Here is a 17,170-nt window from a genome sequence, read left to right as displayed (position 1 = left end):
TGAAAATCTGAGGGTGTTTGTTATTTGTCTAGAGGATGAAAATACCATCAGTGTATCTCATATCATTTGCAAATGTATTACAAAACCAATTATCTTGGACCTAGCACATAAGTGACTAAATGGACTACAGAATAAACAGAATTAACAGATTTACGACAGAAAAAGTGAAACAAGTTAGAGTATAGAGGCATAGGGAAACTCAATTAGTCCCGCAGACAGACAGAATACCAATGAAAACCTTATGTTAAACGTTGGCTGGAAACTTCTGGGAAAGTCTAGAAATGGAGCTTCAAGGTGTGACCAAAAAGTAATTTAGCAAATCTCTTCAGAAGCATGTTTTCTTTTCAAGTTTCTGTTAAGTACTCAGGCATTACTGTGCTCAGCATTACAATACTTAACTGATTTAGGAGTCTATATTTCACTATCAAAAAGGGATTCAGGCACTTAGGTGCCTAAATCCAAGGTGCAGTAATGCCTAAATACCTTCAAAAAATCTAGGCCTCAGTTTAGGGTAACTGACATGCAATATTACATATTTAAAACCAACATTTTAAAGTTAATTTTAGGAGTCAAGTGAAATAAGATGCATGTATCTTTTGAAAGGCCAATTCTATAAATGCATACATTAGCCAAAGCAGATAATACTTGGCTTAGCTGGAAAGACTCTCTGCACACTAAACAGCTAAGTATAATTGCATAATAGAAAAAATATTCTCTCAGTTCATAGAACATGCTTGTCAAGATGCTTAGTACAGCTATGCTGCGTTTAATCTGTGCACTTACATATTTGACAAGTCCCATACACAACTGTAGACGCATCCTAGCTCAGTCATTGTACAGAATGCTGAACATGTGTCTTCCCTACATCTGTAATTTAACGTAATCATTCTTGAAAAAGCTAGCCCTTTAAAAGGAAAGGCATCAGCAACTTCCACCTGCCGAAGACAGAAGAGTCAATTAAGAATGTTTAAACATCAAACCAATCTTGGGGGAAGATTTTCAGATTCTAGGTACACAACTAGAGTAATGCTCCTCTGTATGCCTTTTGAGCATCTCGGGGGGGAAAATGCCTCAGATGTTTAACCCTAACTCACTCTCACCCTTTGGATCCATCCAGAAAACAGACATCTTAAGCAAGTTTCCATGAGTATTAGATTTGGGAAGGAGTGAGTCATCACCATCCATGCTGTGGTCACACCAATTGCAACGTAAAACCTAGGTTGTATTTATAAAACAATTATTTGACTACAATAAATAAAGAGAAAGGTTACAGCACTTATATCCAGTTTAATAAGGATTACCTGCTGTGTCACCTTCTAATTTGTGTGTTGATGCAAATATTTTCTAATCTAAAAATTCTTAAATATTCGAGCCCTCTGTAGTACATTTTCAATTCAGCCAAATCGTACCAATTTAACTTGCAAGTTTTCATGTGGTGCTCCATCTAGCTACTTTTCATAATTCCAAGCAGAATTTTTATTAAAGCAATGTTTTACTACTAAGCAAATAAAGACCACCTCATGTCCAAGTTTAATAGAAAACACACTTTTTTCATGTTCACTGAAAGCTCACATACCAACGGTATTGTCCGACACAAACTTGAGTTAAAAATATGCATCCACCTACTGTAGTGGGAAAGCTTAGCTACTCAATGCTGCCTTTTCAACCAGCCATTTTCAAAAGCACTTAAACTATTAAAATTCTAAGTTAAAGACACATGCAGCTACACACTAGAAACAAGAGTATTTATATTTAGAAACAAGGTTCATGGAAGTGAGGAACTGGAATGTACTTAAAATCCCTAGTTAGAGATTTGAGAATCACAAGACAGACATGAAGTGTCAGATCACCTGTGGGAGGACAAAAAGGTCTGCTAAACGCAAAACACGTTTATTTTTTCCACGTTGTTCTCAGTCCCTTGATACACTAGTGAAAACTACTGAACTATCTGCAATCTCTTCTCCCTATACAGACAATACCAAAAGGTTCCAGGAACAACATCTTTCCCTCCCTTTCTTATCATATATTTTGATTTTTTTCCCCAGCACCGGTTTACCAAGGTAAAAATTGCTCATTTTATAGCAAAAAATGAGCATCAAATTTGATTCTGGCCCCCCCAAAAGTGCCCTTAGGGACAAGATGAATTACACACACTCTAAAACGAATGTGTAAGTCCTTAATGAAAGCAAATACTAACCCACATTATATTAACTTTGTTAATCAAAAAATAGTTTGATAAGAAAGTCTAGATAGAGTGGGACATACTAATCTAGACAAGACATCGGAACACATCATTAGAGATTTAAAGGCCTCTAGTAATACTTTTTGTAGTAATTAGCGCAAGACAGTTCTCATATAAACAACTATTTGATGGTCGACTTCAATGATAAACAATTCATTTGATGACATTTACATATAAATACACATAAATAAAAACCTGTATAATTTAGGTCTGAAATTAACAAAGATGTGGTTTGAACTGGAATTGCACCTAGCTGTATCAGCTTTTCCTCTAACGATGCTCAAGTTGTATAAAAAGCATAATTGTACAATTCTTAGTTTAGTAAAGTACTACTCTATAAAACAATGAAAACAGCGCTTACATTTTAATGTAACGTATAAAACGTATATTTACACTTACACACTTGGCTGAACTACATAAGGTAGCTCATGGTAAAAATAAATCCCTTCTTCAAAGTCTTTCAAAAATACATCAACTGCAAATATTTATGATTAAAAGTTACTAAATTAGCAGCTGACAGGACATTTATAGTAAAAATATACTTTAGGAAAATAGCTGGAAAAATCTAAACATTGATAAACACTTTAAAAACTATATTTAAACGACTTTTTTTGCACAGAAAGACTAAAAACTAGGATAATAGGAACTATTGCATATTGCTCCTCAAGACCCTGCAGTAACTGCCAGCAGAACAGAGGAAGTGGATAGAGAAGGAATTAAGTGGTGGTAGGAATGAAGTGTTGATCCAGAGTCAGGAGGTAAAGAAGAACCCAGTCTTTCTAACTGCTGCCTCTTTGGGGGGGGGGGGGAGGGGAGGGGGGGAAGGAAAACAAAAGAGAGAAACCCTCACTGAACATACACCCCCTTCAAAAAGCTAGAAATTTTGCAAAAAAAAAAAAAAAAAAAAAAAGCTCAATTCTGAAAGCCTTGGGCTCTAACTTAAATCATTTACAGTATGTATTTACAGTCAAATGGACAAAACAGAGTGACACTACAAATTGCATGTAACTTCAAAATTAACGTTCTGCAATATGAAGCGCTTTATATATTTTTTTTTATAAAATACATGTGCAGTTTAGATAGAATAAACTAAGTCCTCTGTTTCCTTGAAGGATCTTTGTCTTCTGCACATTTAACAGTTTCAAGATTCAACAAGGATCTCCACAATATGATCAAGCTCATTAAGATCAGATTTACAGTTAGACTTAGAATTTGTGGATGTCTGAGAAGGAAATGTTTCGAGATCACAGTGTCCCATTTTTGTGTTGCTCATCATTCCTGTTAATACTGTATCTAGATCATAGTAAGAATTGTCAACTTCTGAAAATAGATCTTCAACTGTATTAGGACTTTTATTCTCTAACGTCTCAAATATTTGATCTAATGATTTTTGAAAGTTTCCTCTATTTTCTTGTGGGTTCTCCATTTCCCACATGTTACTTTGTAGGTTTTTTGGAACTTGAGGTGACGTAACTGTTGACATAATTTCTGAATTATCTTGTGACTGGGTACCCTCACAGTCTTTAGTGAAGGTACTGTAAACTGGAACAAGTTTTCCTTCAGCTTGTTCCTTGGATGAACGGCAAAGGATATCTGTTGAAACTAGACGATCCAGAGAAGTCTGTCCTGCACTCTGTGTATTTATCATCTGCCAAGTCCCATCCTGGGTCATTTCCTCTTGGATTTGCCGCACTGTATTGGCTATAAGTACCGAACGACAAAGATTAGGTTCAACGAGCATGTGACATAATTGAAGTTTGACCAAAGACATATCTAAAAGCGACTGTCGCTGAAGATTATATGAAGGGATAGCCTTAAAGCCAGCCAGAGTTCCTTCAATATCTTCTTCACCATCAAAACATTTTCTCTTCAGTCCTCGCACAAACATTGTGTCCTGTGGAGAAAAAAATAGAGACTCTTTAGCACAATCCAGTGGCCTAACAAGTTAAACACTGCAGAAATGAAACTACTGCAAAAAACACTTCAGAATCTTTCATTTCAGAAACAATTAAAATCACTTGAAGACATAAGAATTGTCATACCAGGTGTTAGCAATGATGTATCTTGTACAAGATGCTTCAGAGGGATGTGTAAAACACAATGGACAATTTTACAGCAACATACCTACATAGGAAAGTGTTTCAAAACTACAGGCAGCCAGTCAGTGATTGATTTATCTTCTGAAATGTGTGTGTTACCTGTATCTGCAGTTAGACTAGATAGCTCTGATAAGCATACAAATGTTCTCTGAATTTTACTGATATCGACCACATCTTAGAGTTGTGAGTGCCACAAGGTAATTTGTTAGGTATTTAAAAAAAAAATTTTTAAATTGGCCTTGAATTTCAATGGGTGCCCCGATTCTAATGTAACAGTCAGGGTAAGTCAGAAGATACATCTGTACTGTGGGTATTGATCAATCTATCAGGGATCGATTTATTGCATGTAGTATAGATATGATAAAATTGATCCCCAATCGCTCTGTCAACTGCTGAACTCCAGCTCAGCAAGAGGCGGAAGCAAAGTCAACAGGGGAGCGGCAGCAGTCAATCCTGGCCGCGAGGACGTGAAGTGATTCTAAGTTGATCTAAGATACATCGACTTCAGCTACGCTATTCTCTTAGCTGAAGTTGCATATCTTAGACCGACCCCCTCCCAGTGTAGACCAGACTGCACACAATGTTCACTACACAATTTACTATTCTATACACCTTTATAGTGCCCCTTCTTAATCCCTCCTCATATAGAAGTCTTAGCATGCCTAGGTTCAAAAAAACTAAAGCTCACGGAGGACAGGTCCACCCCTGGCTATTAACCAAGATCATCAGGGACACAACCCCATCCTCTGGGTGTCCCTAAACCTCTGACTGCCAGAAACTGAGACTGTGTGACCGGACGGATCACTCAAAATTAACCTATTCTTTTCAGGCCTCTGAAACACCTGTCACTGGCCACCGTCAGACAGCATACTGAGCTAGATGAACCACTGGTCTGACCCAGTATGTTTTATGTCTGACATATTTCCCCCCCCCTTTATTTTTTTTGAAGGGGTAACCAAACCTAAACAAGTTATTCAGATGAAAATGTACTAACTTCCCCCATGACCTCATCAGTATTTTTCTCTACTTCCCTCAGTACACACTAATCTCTCATTTTATGTTTCTGACTGCTACTGTGCATCAAGCAGATGTTTTTCTATGAGCTCTCCTCCACTTCTTTTTCCTGTGTGGTTAGTTAACTCAAAACCCAACAAATGAAAGATAAATTGTTCCTTCCAACATGTTAGGTTGCATTTGTCTACATCGACTTTAAACTAGGGAACAGAATGGCAGGTCAAAGGGCTTCAAAAATTCCTTACAATACAATGCTCACTTAAAAAAAAAAGTATCAAAAGAGTCCTGTGGCACCTTATAAACTAACAGATGTATTGGAGCATAAGCTTTTGTGGATGAATACCCACTTCATCTGATACTTTTTACAGATCCAGACTAACACGGCTACCCCTCTTTTAAAGTATGTCACCGGAGCGTTCACCCCTCTTCCAGATCGTTAATATATTACACTGCCAATACTATGGTTCCGTGGGTACCTCACTTTAAAATTCCACACACACAGTGAAGATGCTTGCCCTGCTAAAATTGTGGTTCTCAGAAATCAAGTGTCTGTTTGGACAGACACACTCCTGGGATAAGTATGCCTTGCTTGTGGGATACTGGAAAATTCTGGAAAGCAGTGCATATCGGGGCTACTTACCCCACGCTTGTGTGGTTAATGTCACCTTAATTCTGCATTTCCTGGTTTGCTACATTGTTTTTCCATTAACTGTGATGTTATGGTAAGGGATATATTTGACCCTACTGACCATAAACTGTTTTTCAAACATTTGATATTTGAAAAGTAAACTCATTGAATGGAAAGGAACGTGGAACAAATATTAAGAACCTGCAACCTAACTCTACCTTACTGCTTTGTGGGGGAATTCATATATAGGAACAGCATCAAGCAGAGATGAAACTAAATTAAAAAAATTCAGATTTTGCCAGAATGTCCCACTGGTTTCTATTGCATTGATTCACTTGCAAATTGATAACCCACATCATAAGTATAGAATCTTGGTGCCCAATTTCTGAGACTGCACAAAATATAGCTGATTTTAAAGTTTCACTTAAGAAATTACATACCAGTAACTGTGTTTGGTGGAGTCCTTCCTCTTCTCCCATGCTACAGAACAAGATTCCATACAGCAAGTCTTATAGCTTCACCTACCAGGCAGCAGGAGACAGGAAGTCAGTCAATTACAGGAGTCAAACTTCATCCCTTGTTTGCTATTTCACATACTTGATATAGTCTCCATTACTTGATTATCTGAGTGCCTCACAAACTTTAATGAGCTGAGCCTTGCAACACACCTGTAAGGCAGGGCGGTGCTATTATCCCCATTGTACAGATTTTGAGCAAAGAGGCTGAGTGATTCACCCAAAGTCACACAGAAAATGTGTGAAAGCAAGAACTTAAACTCAGGGTCTCCTAAGTCCTAGGCTAATGCCCTAACCACTGGACCATTCTTATTCCTTTCTTCTCTTCTTTCTTGGCCACTGAAATAGTAAACTAAATATTTAGCGGTCACTTGGGGTATTGAAATATACATAAAAATTACCTAAGAGGGGAGAAAAGAAATCTCTGTAAAACAAAAGAAAAAACATGCAGAATACTCCCATTTACCTGAAACCCTATTATCCAAACCTCCATATTATCCAAATCCCTTCCTTGTCCCAACGTTATTTAATGTTGGGAGATAAGGAATTTAGATAGGGCAGAGGTTCCATTAATAGAGACCCCCCAGCCAGGACTGCAAGAAGGAAAAGGATGACAAGCCCCAAGCCACGGGAAAGCCACCCTGCTGCTGAATGGTCCTGCAGCAGCGCAGGGAGCCCTTTACAGCCCTGCTGTCCTAGGAGCGAGTGAGTGCAGGGTTGTGACAGCAGAGCTTCAGGACTCCCTGCACTGTCACAGAGCCAGTGACACTTGATCCCTACAGGCACAGGGAAGGTTGCATTTTTGGCAGGGCAGAACAAAGCCTAGCCTTGGCCAGAGATTTCTGCTCTGTCCCATACCTGCAAGGATTGGGTGTCACTGGTCATGGCACCACAGAGAGCCCTCTGCAGCCCCACTGTCATGGGAGCAAGCGGGGCAGAGCAGAAACCCTCGGTCAGGACTGCAAAGAGCCGGCCTCTGCATGTCTCCTCCCTCTCTATTAGCTGAGCTCCCAATTATCCACATAAAAGCTGCGTGCCTCATGCCACTGGAATAACTGGGGTATACTATATACTAATTTTGTCACTCTTCTCCCATTCTACATGATTATAATATAAGGATATTTAAGTGGTAAGCTGTGAAATAAGGAGGTGAGTTTTCCTATAGTAGCAGCCATGAGACCTTTGACTAAAATTTGCCTCGCAAGGGGATAGATTTGCTAGCATATAGCGTAAGAGAGATATGTTTTGTTCATAAAAGCAAGTAGACTTTCAAACTTTATTTAGCCCCAAATTTGTTTTGATAGACCTCTTAACATATTGACTATGAATGTTCTTTGCACTAGAGTTACTGGATCGGGAAAAAATAGCTAATTCATTTGAAATTCTGAAAGCTTCAAGGGTAAAGTATGAAAATAACCCAAGTTTTCTTCTAGAAACATCTGTCATAAATAAGAATTCAGTGACCCCAGCTCAATTAAATAAAAAGTGCAGGAGGGGAGAGATTTCCCCAATAATGCTACTTTTTACCAGTTGTACACCCTAAGGACAATGTTACAGAATGCATCTGGACTACATGGTAGTCATCTGCATCCTGAATCTGACTGAACCCTCTTAAAATAAAATCAAGACATTCTAGTAAAGATCAAGCAACATTAAAAGATGCTGCAGATTTGAGAATAATTAACCAAGATAGGAGTGTTTTCTATTACTATATAGATATTTGAGCATTCTAGAAAATAAAGCCTTACTTCAGAAGACAGTCGTCAAAACAACTGAATGAAATGGGAATGCCTGCTGAAGAGAACATGAGCTTTCGATTCAAGGAGGTGAGGATTCATTATCAGGTCCAGGAACTAAAGGACAAAGTGATACTATAGAGATGGTTTCAGCCAGTCAAACTGGAACTTCAGTAATACACACTCGGAAAGCAACAGGTACCCAACACAAAGAAAACAATACACGTGACCTGTTGCATGTGATTTTTGCTCACGAGAACAAATAGGTTCTCTTTGCTTCCTCTTTTTAAGTAGAGTCCTATTTTTCATAGTTATATGGTAACAAAGCCTACTGCAGATTCCACTCACTGACACACAATTGTGCCCCAGAATCTAAAATTTAATTTAAAAACTTGAGTTTTTAGTCCTTCTGATTTTTTTTTTAAAAAGCATGCAATATACACATATTGCTGTTTTTCCTGCACCTGCAGAGAACCCATAGTAGTTATGAACTGGCCATTCACCGCAAAAGGGTGCTAACGCTAACAACTAAGGACATATCTACATTACAATCTTAAATCAAGCTAGGTTAGGTCAATTTATACTACCACACTCCTTCTGTCGGTGGTGTCTCCCTTCACCTGGAGTACTTCCACTGACTAAAGAGGGGCAGTGTAGGGGCCTGAGCGCCAGATGCCCCAGGGCTTCTTGCTTTGCCACTCTCCAGCTGGGGGCAAGGGAGGGAGGGAGAAGACAGGAGGAAGAAAACTGCCTGGGGCTTCTGATCTCTGGTGTGGAGATCTGAGCTTCAAGTCCAGTTGGCTGCTATGCTCCTGACAGGGAACCAAGAGTCCAGGTGGGGGCAGTCAGGCTTCCTGCTGGGAGTGGTGGGGAGTGGGTGGGCAGAAGCCCAGGCAGGAGCTTGGGTGGTGGCCCAGTTTGGAGTGGACACCAACAGCTGATATAGGTAATTCAGTGTCTATATAGGTCATCCTAACTATACTGACACAAGCCCTCTGCCTCTCGTGGAGTGGGAGTTATATTCAGTGTGGCAGTACACTTACATCAGTGGGAGCAAGGCTGTAGTGTGTATATGGACATAGTTCAGTAGACATAAGGTGCCTTATGTCAACCCAACTATGTACTGTAGACCAGGGCTAATAAATTTAATTGTAAACACTTGTTTCTCTGCTGATCACTATATCAGAGCAATTCAACAAGTGTGCTTGGTCCACACTGAGCTGTTGGACTTAGTGACAGATGAAGTCAAGACTGTTGTCTGTTTGGAAGATAAAAGTTCAAGTACCCTGCCTGCAACAATTTCAAGTAAACTTTAACCTTGTCTAAAAAGGGGAAGAAAAGTTACAGCCTTTCCCTAGCACTCTACTACATGAGTGCCAAAAGCCCAAACTGTTCTGTTTTCCTGTTTGCCAAAAGCTGCAAGAGTCCCTCGATTTTGTGGTTAATCTTTGACAGCTCCTACAATACAGATATGTCAAAACAAAAATCTGCGGCAGATGGACATCTGAAAATTTAAAGAATAGCATGAAATATATTGGATTGAATATAAAAAGTAGTTCAAGGAATAGTATTATTGTGCTGAATTCATTAAAATAATTAAGTTTTAAATTTACTTAAATCAGGCACAGAGCTTCCAATTTGCTGTAGAAACACAGTGACTTTACCACAGAATTTAGGTCCAGATTTTGTTAAAGTAGAAATGACTGCACAAACACCATTTCCGAGACACAATACCCAAGCAGAGCATGTGGTTGTGGGAAAAGGCAACCCTTAGGAGCCCAGTGGGGACAGTGCCAGGACACTCACCCCCTAGCAATATAGAGTTGTGTGTGATGGATGTGGGAGTACAGGGATGTATATAATGGTAATGAGAGGATGGGACAAAGGATAGTTTAGTTTTCCCCCTAACATACAGAGGATGTAGCTGAAAGAATAAAAAGTTGCATGTGGGGGTGAGAGGGCCGGAAAAGTGCAGAGGTGCATATGGCTGTCTGCGGGGAGCAGGGGTCATCCCCCGGGGATTACAAAGGTGTCCTCCCACAGTGGCAGGGCAGTGCCCCCCCCCCCCCAAAAGTGCAGGCCCCGCGAGGTGGCAGGAGTCACTCTCCCAGAAGCACAGAGCCGGTATGGGCTGGTGATGGCAGAGGACGTGAGGGTGAGGGGGGAAAACACCGCCCCGGAGTAAGGAGGTGGGGGAGGAGCCAAGGGCTGCGGCGGGGATTAAGAACTGGGGGGCAGGGTGCGTGTGGGGAGCTGCTGGCCAGGGTGAAGGTGGGTCCCGGTCAGCGCACTGGACCTGCGGGGCAGCACGCGCCAGGGGGGCACTGAGACTGGGGGGCGAAAGGGAAGCAGTGAGTGGAGACTGGGGAGTACTCGGGGGGCGCCTTCCCCGCCGCAAAGCGACCTACCCCGCTCCGAGGAGACACCGGGCGGCAGCAACTGCTGCTCGTCGCCCCTCTCTGCCCTAGGACCCCGGGAGGGGGACCCGCCGCCATTTTGAATCCGCTCTCCACCCCGGGTTCTCCCCCGCCTACCCGCCTCCAGACCCGGCGCCTCATTTCCCTGCCCGCGGGGCAACGACAAATCCCGCCGGCGGCTAATCGCGGGCCCGCAGAGCGCTGAGCCCGACCCTACTCACCGCCTAGTCGCCTCCCGCTCCTCCCCGACCCGAGCCCGGCTCCCGCCTCAGCGACCGCTCCGCGCCTGAGAGAGGGGGCGGGACCAAGCACACTAGCCAACCCCGCCTCCCCCCACCCGCCATTTTATTGTCAAAGCCCACAAAGAAACGGCCGCCCGCCCCCCCCCGCCCGGCCTGCCATTGGGGAATGCCTCCACCATGAAGCCCCGCCCACAGCTAACAGCTGGTCGTCATTGGCTGTCTTTTGAGCGTGTAGCACCGCCCACATGGGATTCAGCCTTCCATTGGGTGATGGGTTACCATGGTGCTCAGCCCCAGCCGCCCCTTTAACGTGCTACTGGCTGAGGGGTTACCATGGGGCTCAGACCCGCCCCTTAGCTGTAACTGGCTGAAGGAAAGGACGAGGTGGAGTCTAGTGTTCAAATATCTGCCAATGAGCTAGGCGGGACTGCCTGGGCTCCTGGCCATTGACTCCAATGCTGGCAGAAGTGGGGCCTGGCTGAGAGCAGCCCTGTAATCCCTCCTTCCCGCCACGTGCCCGCCAGGAGGTGGTGGCAGAGGAGCCCCCACCTCACCAGGGCACCTGCCCTTTTGCTGCACCATGCACATTATAGCTGGGCACAGTGTACCCTTGGCCTACTGCTTTCCCCCTCACTGGAGGCTTCTCTGCTCTCAGCATGAAACCTAGTGTGTCTGGCCATCTCACAAATTCCTTGCCTGGCCTGTCTGTTACACAGCAACACCTCCAGCACCTATGGCCGGAACCGCAAGGGAACGTATAAACAGTCCTGGGTCAGGCAATGGTCCAGCTAGCTCAGTACCCTCTTCTTCTGGCAGTAGCCACTGCCAGGTGCTTCAGAGGGAATGAACAGAGCAGGGCAATTATTGAGCGATCCTTGCCCTGTCGTCCGATCTCAGCTTCTAGCAGTTGGTGGTTTAGGGCAGTGGTTTTCAAACTTTTTTCCTGGGGACCCAGTTGAACAAAATTGTTGACGCCTGCAACTCAGTGGTCCCCAACGTGGTGCCCACAGGTGCCATGGCGCCTGCCGGGGCATTTATGTGCGCCTGCCTAGTGCCCAGAGCCTGCTGGGGACAGAGAACTCCAGGACTGCGGGCGCCGGCGTTCTCTGTCCCTGGCTGGCCCGGGGCTGCGGATTGTTTCCGGCTTCCCCGGGGTTGCAGGCTGCGGGCACCGGTTTTCTCTGTCCCCGGCAGGCATGGTGCCGCAGCTTAAGCCAGAGAGAAACCATGGCCCCGCGCCTGCTAGGGACAGAGAACTCTGGGGCTGCAGGAGTCATTCTATGTTAAAGTAAGAATAATAAATATATTTGGACCAGCAGTTCAACAATGTTTTACTTTTTAAAAATAAATAAGATGAAAACTGTTTATGATATTTATTTTGTAAAAACTCTTTAATTTTTCTTACAGGTAGATAAAAAAGAGCAAATTCATATGGTAAGGTGAAAGAGTAATTGCCGAATAATTTAATTAATACCTTTTATATGTAAAATTCCCCTTTTTATCTTATGGATTCATATATAATATTAAATATGATTTTTTCATATTATTTAATATACAAATACAAAATAAGCCTTGAAAAATTGTTGGCGCCCGCCACACTCTTCTGAAAACATGAATGTGCTACTGGCCACAAAAAGGTTGGGGACCACTGCTGCAACCCAACGGTGCTGGGGATGAGGGGTTTGGAGTGTGGGAGGAGGCTCAGGGCTGGGGCAGAGGGTTGGGGTGTGGGGTTGAGGGCTGTGGAGTGGTGCTGGGAATGAGGGGTTCAGGGTGTGAGAGGGGGCTGGGGCAGGGGTGCAGAAGGGGGTCAGAGTTCTGGACTGGAGGTGCAGCCTTGGGTGGTGCCAGGGATGAGGGGTTTGGGGTGCAGGAAGGGGTTCTGGTTTGGGGGGACTGGAGCAGGGGGTCAGGGTCAGGGCTTTGGGCTGGGGATGAGGCGTTTGGGGTGCAGGAGGGGCTCCAAGTTTGGGTGGGCTTAGGGCTGGGGCAAGTGGTTGGGGTCAGGGATCTGGGTTGAGGATGAGGGGTTTGGGTGCAGGAGGGGCTCCAGGTTTTGGGGGGACGCAGGGCTGGGGATTGGGGCACAGACTTATCTTTGGCAGCTCCTGGTCAGCAGTGCAGCTGGGTGCACCGCGGACCACGTTGCACCCTGGAAGCAGCCAGCAATAGGTCTGGCTCCTAGGCGGAGGTACGACTCTTGCCTGCAGGGACGCCCCCCATCCCCATTCTCATTGGCCAGTTGCCAGCCAATGGGAATGCAGAGCCAGTAGTGGCCCACCTGCCTAGAAGCCGGACCCGCTGCTGGCTGCTTCCAGGGCAGAGCACGGTGTCGAAAAAAGTCCCAGTTGGCAGTGCTGACTAGAGCAAGGTGACCCAGTGCCTTACATGCTGTGACCCAGTAGTGGGTCGCAACCCACGGCTTGAAAAACACTGGTTTAGGAACATCCAAAGCATGAGGGTTGCAGCCCTGATGATCTTGGCTAATAGCCATTAATGGACCTATCCTCCAGGAATTTATCCAGCGGTTGGCAACCTTTCAGAAGCGGTATGCCGAGTCTTCATTTATTCACTCTCATTTAAGGTTTCACGTACCAGTAATATATTTTAACATTTTTAGAAGGTCTCTTTCTATAAGTCTATAATATGTAACTAAACTATTGTTGTAGGTAAATTAAATAAGGTTTTTTAAATGTTTAAGAAGCTTCATTTAAAATTAAATTAAAATGCAGAGCCTCCCGGACTGGTGGCCAGGACCCAGGCAGTGTGGGTGCCACTGAAAATCAGCTCATGTGTTGCCTTTGGCACACGTGCCATAGGTTGCCTACCCCTGAACTTATCTAATTCTTTTTTAAGCCCATTTTATGCTTTTGGCCTTCACAACATCCTCTGGCAATGAGTTCTACAAGTTGACTCAATGTTGTGTGAAAAAGTGCTTCCTAATGTTTGTTTTAAACCTGCTGTCTATCAATTTTATCAGGTGACCCCTACTTCTTGGGTATGTGAAGGGAAAATAATATTTCCCTGTTCATTTTCTCCATACCATTCGTGATTTTATAGACCTCTCATCTTCCCCTTTATTCATCTCCTTTCTAAGCTGAACATATCTCAAATCCCTATCCCCATTGGACATGGGCTTCATTCTTCTCTTAATGTTGTCCTCAAGACTCAAACATTTTCACACATCTAATTATTTTTCTCTGGCCAATCTAGCTAATCTCATAGTGCCACCAAATCTCACGATTTGAGAAGAGTCATTCAATATTTGGTGTTTTTCTTAAAGCCTCAGCACCTAGACTCAGGTGATTATGTGAAAATCTCTGCTTTAAATTTTTTTAAATTACCGTAAGTTTGCAACTCTCATAGTCGCGGAGACACTCTGGAAAATGCAAAACTCTCGAGGCAACTAAAAAGATTTTTAAAATCTCATTTTTGAACACTTGGAGTTGGCAATACTGATTCAGTCTTGATGTTGTTGCCCTCTGTAAACACTTTGTTCCTAACGCTTAGATGCTGTAAGCTTTCCCCAGCTCCCTACCCACTGGTTGGCTCTCAATTGAGCAGAAAGGAAGGGCAAGTCAGGTCTAGTTCACAACTGAAAGCTGCTCTGCTGTTTCTGGCCCTCAGCTGGTAGAAAGAGGATCTGCAGCCTTGAGGGAAGATTTGGGGAGGAGAATGTAGGACAGAAAATTAAACTCTGAAAACGGAGAGGAGGAGTAGGATGAGCTGTAGAAGGAGCAAGAAATAAGACAGAAGTTGGAGATTAGGTATAGGGAAGGTTGAAAACAAGTAATAATGGTCTGCGCAGAGTAAAATTAGCCAGAAGTTGGGAACAGGTTTAGGCTAAAAATTATAATGTCTTTTTTATTCTTGGGTCTAACCTGCACTGCTCTTACCACAACATGGTGCAGAGTTCCCAGGCAAAACACTAAAAGAAAAGAAAGTGATATCACAGAGGAAAAATTGCCACATGTTCAGACAGACAGACACTAATTCCTTCTGGCCTAGTTGCAAAGAACTTAGGACCGATCCTGCAGTAAGCCCCGAAAGGGCTATCCTTGTGCTAGCATAGAGCTCTATTACTGGGTTTAATAGGTGTGGTTCTTTGCAGGACCAAGACAGTAAAGTAAAGTGCAAAGAAAGAAGTGTTAACAAACAAAGGGCATAAACGAGTATATAAAGGGACTTAAGATTTTTCTCCCTCAAAATTATTTTTTCCTTGAAGTTAGAAATATCAGGTCTCAACATCTCCTAACTTTCAAAAAGTTCTCCAGCAAAATGAGGGACCTAGTTAGATTCTGATACAACAGGAGACTGAGCAGGGAAAAAGTTTTACTGTTTAAAACTCTGATTTTGTCAATGCAAACTGACATAAGGCCAGGGAGAAAAACTGTGAAAGATTCAACCTTCTGTCTCTTCAGTTAAGGTCCGAGGAAGCTCCCATGGCAGATCTCTAGTCAAGGCATGACAAGACTTGATATTTTTAGGAAAAAAATGAAACAATCCTTGTGTTTCCTTTATACATGAGAAATAAAACCTAGCAAATCACAATGATATGATCTGGATAAACCTATACAAAACAATGTAACCCAAGAGATTTACTAGAGAACAAACCATCACAAAGCTAAAAATAAAGCAATAACCAGTACAACAAGGCTGTGTCACCTTTACCCTTTCCACCCACTCACCCACCACACTGAACCAAACTCTCTTGGGTTGGAAAGAACATAAAAAGCTAGACTGCTAGTTTCCTATACAGAACTTTCGTATTAGCAGGCTCCCTCAGCACTGTGAAATGCAGCCCCACCTCCTTGCTCTGTGCTAGGCTGTGCTGGGTTGGGTGACCTGCCAGGGACACAGATGCTAATGAGCGCTGCTGAAAGCTACAATCTGTCTGCCACCTCCCTGCTGGATTGCGTGAGCCCCTGCTCGGCTAAGCATTAGGCAGGGGTGGCAGGTTTGTTTAATTTTTGGTGGTGCCCAGAACAGGTCAAAGTCTCGCCCCTTCCCCCCCACCTTGTAAGCCAATATATATTTTTTAAAATAATATAAAAATGTGAGGGCTCGGGGGTGGGGCTGGGGATGAGGGGTTTGGGGTGTGGGAGGGGGCTCTGGGCTGGGACAGAAGGTTAGGGTGCGGGGAGATGAGTGCTCTGGCTGGGGACGAGGGGTTTGGGGTGTGGGAGGGGCTCAGGGCTAGGGCAGAGGGTTAGGGTACAGGGGTGAGGGCTGTGGGGTGGGGCTGGGGATGAGGGGCTTAGGATTCGGAGGGGGCTCAGGACTAGGGCAGAGGCAGGGGCAGCTCTAGGTAGGACCGGCGCTAGGGGTTTTAGCGCCCTAGGCGCACGGCAATTTCGCCGCCTCGCACGCTGGTCCCGTGGCTCCAGTGGAGCTGCCGCAGTCGTGGCTGTGGACAGTCGGCTGCTCCGCGGCTCTTAGCCCTGGCTCTAGGTATTTTGCCGCCCCAAGCATGGCAGGCAGGCTGCCTTCGGCGGCTTGCCTGCAGGAGGTCCCTGGTCCCGTGAATTCGGAGGCAGCCTGCGAGAAGTCCGCTGAAGCCGCAGAACCAGCAGACCCTCCACAGGCATGCCGCCGAAGGCAGCCTGCCTGCCGCCCTCACGACGACCGGCAGAGCGCCCCCCGTGCCTTGATTTTGAGTTTGTTTGTACAACGACTAGTGCAAGAGGCTCCTGGTCTGTGACTGGAACACCTTGGAGCTACTGCAGTACAAATATTAATACAATAGAAATTAACGTCCCTTAAGCCTGGCATCAGATCTGATCCTGCTCACGCTTACACACGTGAGCAGCGAATGAAAATACTCCTGTGAGTTAAGTTACTCACACACGTACGTGCTTACAGGATGAGATCCTTAGAGTGCAGTCATTTTTAGGAGAGAAACTCCTTAGAGTGTTTCCTTTGGGCACTGTCTCCTACTGGGTGTTTGTACATCCCTTAGCAATGTTTCTCAACCAGTGGGTTATGATTAGGGTGATGCTACTTCCCAGTTTGGCTGGGACAGTTGCTTTTTTAAGTCCTGTCCTGGCCAGCCTGACTTTTTTGGCAAAAGTGGGCATTTGTCCTGTTTGCTCTTGCTGACTTGATCAGTTGGCAAGAGCAAACGAGACAAATACTCACTTTTGTCAAAAAAGTGTGGTGTGGTATGGAGGAATATACGGGGGCAAGCAACGATGTCAGCCCCTTGCAGGGGAGCGGGGCAGTGTTCCAGCAACCCCAGCCATGAGGGCGGGGAGGGCAAGGGAGGGTTCCAGCGACC

The 17,170-nt window shown here is 44.3% G+C and overlaps 1 protein-coding gene across 2 annotated transcripts; it reads right to left on the bottom strand.

Moving 5' to 3' along the window:
• Nucleotides 1-1,201: 1,201 nt before the first annotated feature.
• CDCA4 (cell division cycle associated 4) lies at nucleotides 1,202-10,949 on the bottom strand. 2 transcript variants are annotated; one of them, XM_030558602.1, is made up of 3 exons: nucleotides 10,873-10,949; nucleotides 6,424-6,504; nucleotides 1,202-4,136 (listed from the first exon to the last, which is right to left on the bottom strand). In XM_030558602.1, exons 2-3 carry the CDS (start codon nucleotides 6,460-6,462, stop codon nucleotides 3,384-3,386), a joined length of 792 nt encoding a protein of 263 aa, XP_030414462.1. In that variant the 5' UTR covers nucleotides 6,463-6,504; nucleotides 10,873-10,949; the 3' UTR covers nucleotides 1,202-3,383. The 2 variants fall into 2 exon arrangements, with proteins under 2 accessions (XP_030414462.1, XP_030414463.1); XM_030558603.1 differs by lacking the exon at nucleotides 10,873-10,949 and adding an exon at nucleotides 10,643-10,848.
• Nucleotides 10,950-17,170: the final 6,221 nt, after the last annotated feature.

Source organism: Gopherus evgoodei, chromosome 4, assembly GCF_007399415.2.
Source record: "Gopherus evgoodei ecotype Sinaloan lineage chromosome 4, rGopEvg1_v1.p, whole genome shotgun sequence".
NCBI lineage: Eukaryota > Metazoa > Chordata > Testudines > Testudinidae > Gopherus > Gopherus evgoodei.
Note: the sequence above shows the minus strand (reverse complement) of the source record. Positions and strands in the feature narration are given on the sequence as shown.

Coding starts and splice junctions, on each gene's coding strand:
- CDCA4 (XM_030558602.1), bottom strand. CDS start 6,462: ATGGGAGAAGAGGAAGGACTCCACCAAACACAGTTACTG. Junction 4,137..6,423: donor TCCACCAAACACAGTTACTG/GTATGTAATTTC, acceptor TTTTCTCCACAG/GACACAATGTTTGTGCGAGG.